Source organism: Sparus aurata, chromosome 18 (genome assembly GCF_900880675.1).
Source record: "Sparus aurata chromosome 18, fSpaAur1.1, whole genome shotgun sequence".
Lineage (NCBI taxonomy): Eukaryota > Metazoa > Chordata > Actinopteri > Spariformes > Sparidae > Sparus > Sparus aurata.
The window spans coordinates 36782727-36785588 of NC_044204.1; the positions used below are offsets into that span (position 1 = coordinate 36782727).

The 2862-nt window shown below is 48.1% G+C and overlaps 1 protein-coding gene across 1 annotated transcript; it reads left to right on the forward strand.

Moving 5' to 3' along the window:
• The first annotated feature begins 313 nt into the window (after window positions 1-313).
• On the forward strand, window positions 314-2862 carry lbx2 (ladybird homeobox 2). The gene is made up of 2 exons (XM_030395743.1): window positions 314-1069; window positions 1788-2862. Exons 1-2 carry the CDS (start codon window positions 745-747, stop codon window positions 2249-2251), a joined length of 789 nt encoding a protein of 262 aa, XP_030251603.1. The 5' UTR covers window positions 314-744; the 3' UTR covers window positions 2252-2862.

Genomic DNA, 2862 nt, shown 5'->3' on the forward strand with positions numbered 1-2862 from the left:
TCCGGTTCAACATAGTGACTAATGCGCACATTATGCATAACGCTCTATGCGTAATTACGCACGAAGATGACAAAATGAATATCACGGCTGGAGACCGTTGTTGGCTCGCTGTTCCTCCAAACTTTTCCATAATGCAAAGAAGCTGATGGCTGTTTTTTTTTGTTTTTTGTTTTTTTTTTTGTTTTTTTTAATGGCCACCAACTCTCCCTTTCTAGAGGAACACACCAGCAGAGGGAAACAGATGCATAAACATTTCAGGGCATCTTTCTTCCTCGGCAGCAACAGACTCCTCCTATTCCCACGTCCAATTAGTTATTATGGTCCGGCCCTTTAAGACGCAGCAGCGGGTCAGCAAGTAGTGTAGTGTTTCTCTAATTGAACTTCGCCCAATCAACAATAACTCGTTAGCAGTCGCTTTCTTTTTCTTGCTGCTTGAGACAGCTTTTTTCGCCTTGCAGGGATTCACCCCCCTCTAGTCTGTTACTGCATAAAGATCTACATGGAGCTTGGCAGAGGAACGGCGACTCTGTGAGGGGAATACAGTCCGGCTGCCTTTACAACTACGCCCGAAGCATGGTTATTTTGGAGCAAAGCTCTCCTGCGAGCTAAGTTGCTGCATTCAGCTTTGAGCGTGTAAATATAGAGGGGCACTACGAGAACGTCGAAACGCTTGTGGACGCTTTAAAACCGCCTTTTGAATGATATAAGCAACTTTTCAGGAAACAGCGTTTCTTCGGGACTGCGATGACCTCCAGTAAAGACATGAAGGCAGGTTCTGTGTTACAGTCCGGCGCTGACGAGAGGAGACGGGCTCCCCTGGACCAGCTGCCGCCGCCGGCCAACTCCAACAAGCCTTTAACGCCGTTCAGCATTGAGGATATCCTTAACAAACCCTCCGTAAAGAAGTCGGTGGCCAATATCTGTCCGCCGAGAGTGCTGGAGAAGGTGACGGGCTCCAACTCTGCGAGGAACGGGATCACCACTCCCTCGTCGCCGCTGTGCGCGCTGGAGGAGCTGGCCAGCAAAACGTTCAAGGGTCTAGAAGTCAGCGTTATCCAGGCAGCGGAAGGTAAAGACACGCTGTGTTAATGCGACACATTAAATTCAGGACGGATTAAACCCCGTTAAGGCTGTTTGTGAAGGGAAGCAGGCTCCATAATCAGCAGACACCGCGGAGAATCGTGCTCGCGGCGCTTGTTTTGAGTCTAAATGTGGAAATTCTCCGACAGATGTGAAGGAATGCGTAAAATCTAAGAAAACAACGGGGAAAAGACACATTTACGCAGTTACAGAGGCATGCACGTGATCTGTGAAGTGCTTAAACTGGCTAATATATTGTTCTGTGTGCTGTTAAGAAGTCAATCAGCCATCATGGCCTCCTCCATGCAGCGCTGTTAGATAGAAAATGACAGATCAACTGTAATGATACACTGAAAATGTAGCTACATTTCTGATTTACTGCAAAACCAGCACGTGTAATATTTAGTGATTTTTTGGGGGTAAATATTGTGAGGAATTCTGGAATTTTGGGATGAATTATTTTTCTTTATTTTCATTGGACATTATTTTTACAGCATGTTGACAATACTTTAAAATGATCAGCTCCGCGTGTCCAGAGAGAGAGGGGGGGGGGGGTTCTGGCTCAGAAGACTGAGCGGGTCCTGGACCCGGACCGGACCGGACCGGCCCGGCCTGTCAGCTCTGCCCTCTGAGCTGCTGCAGTTTGAGAGAAAGTAACCCTCGCGTTGTTTCATTCCTCCTCTCTGTGTTCTTCTCTCCCCTCCAAGGTCGCGAGCACGTCAACGCTTTCGGACAGAGGCAGACGTCGAAAAAGAGGAGAAAGTCGCGGACGGCCTTCACGAACCACCAGATCTACGAACTGGAGAAGAGGTTTCTGTACCAGAAGTACCTCTCACCGGCCGACCGAGACCAGATCGCGCAGCAGCTGGGGCTCTCCAACGCGCAGGTCATCACCTGGTTCCAGAACCGCAGGGCCAAACTCAAGCGGGACCTGGAGGAGATGAAAGCGGACGTGGAGTCGCTAAAGAAAATCACCCCACAGACGCTGCAGAAGCTCGTCAGCATGGAGAACATTGAGGAGCAGCAGGGCGGAGGCGGAGAGGCCAGGTCGCCCAGTATCTCCCCGACCTCCCAAGGACACCGGGCCTTCCCACAGTCCCCCTCCTCGTCCAGAGACCAAACCACGGATGAATTCTCGGAGGACGACGAAGAGATCGAGGTGGACGATTGACAGTCAGGAGAGCTGAGCGGTTTTCATAAGCGACGACGACGAAAGAAATTTCAAAGGGGGCATTTTTTTTCTTCCCAAACTTTTGCACGGATATTGACACAAAGGAGAATATTTACAGAAACAAAAACATTTCAGGAAAGTTCTTCTCTCCTCCTCATTTCTTCTTTTTTCTCCATTTTAATTTATTAATCGGACTCGTAAAACCTTCCGAGTGTGTCGTTTAAAGGCTCAGCACATGATCTGTTCGGCCCACAGGCAGACCGAACTGTTCTGGTGCCGTGAGACTCACAGTTGTGTAAGCATTTTAATTCTGTTCGTTTCCTCAGGAGGGATGGAAAGAATGAGTTTTGTTCATTTATCCCATTTTTTTTTCTGATTCTGCCAAATATTTAAGTGAAGCCCATTGTTGTTCAGCCTCTGTGCGCGTCCGTCCCTCCTGAGGTCTAAATTAATTTCCCGAGTTGTCCGGATGGAGCAGAGTCTCTGCAGGCATGCAGGCCTGTCGGCGGCCCAGTTCTGTAAATAACCCAAACATCATATGCGATAATTTTATTGTAACATTCTATTTAATCAGCATCTATGTAAATAAAGGTTATATGATATTTCAAAAA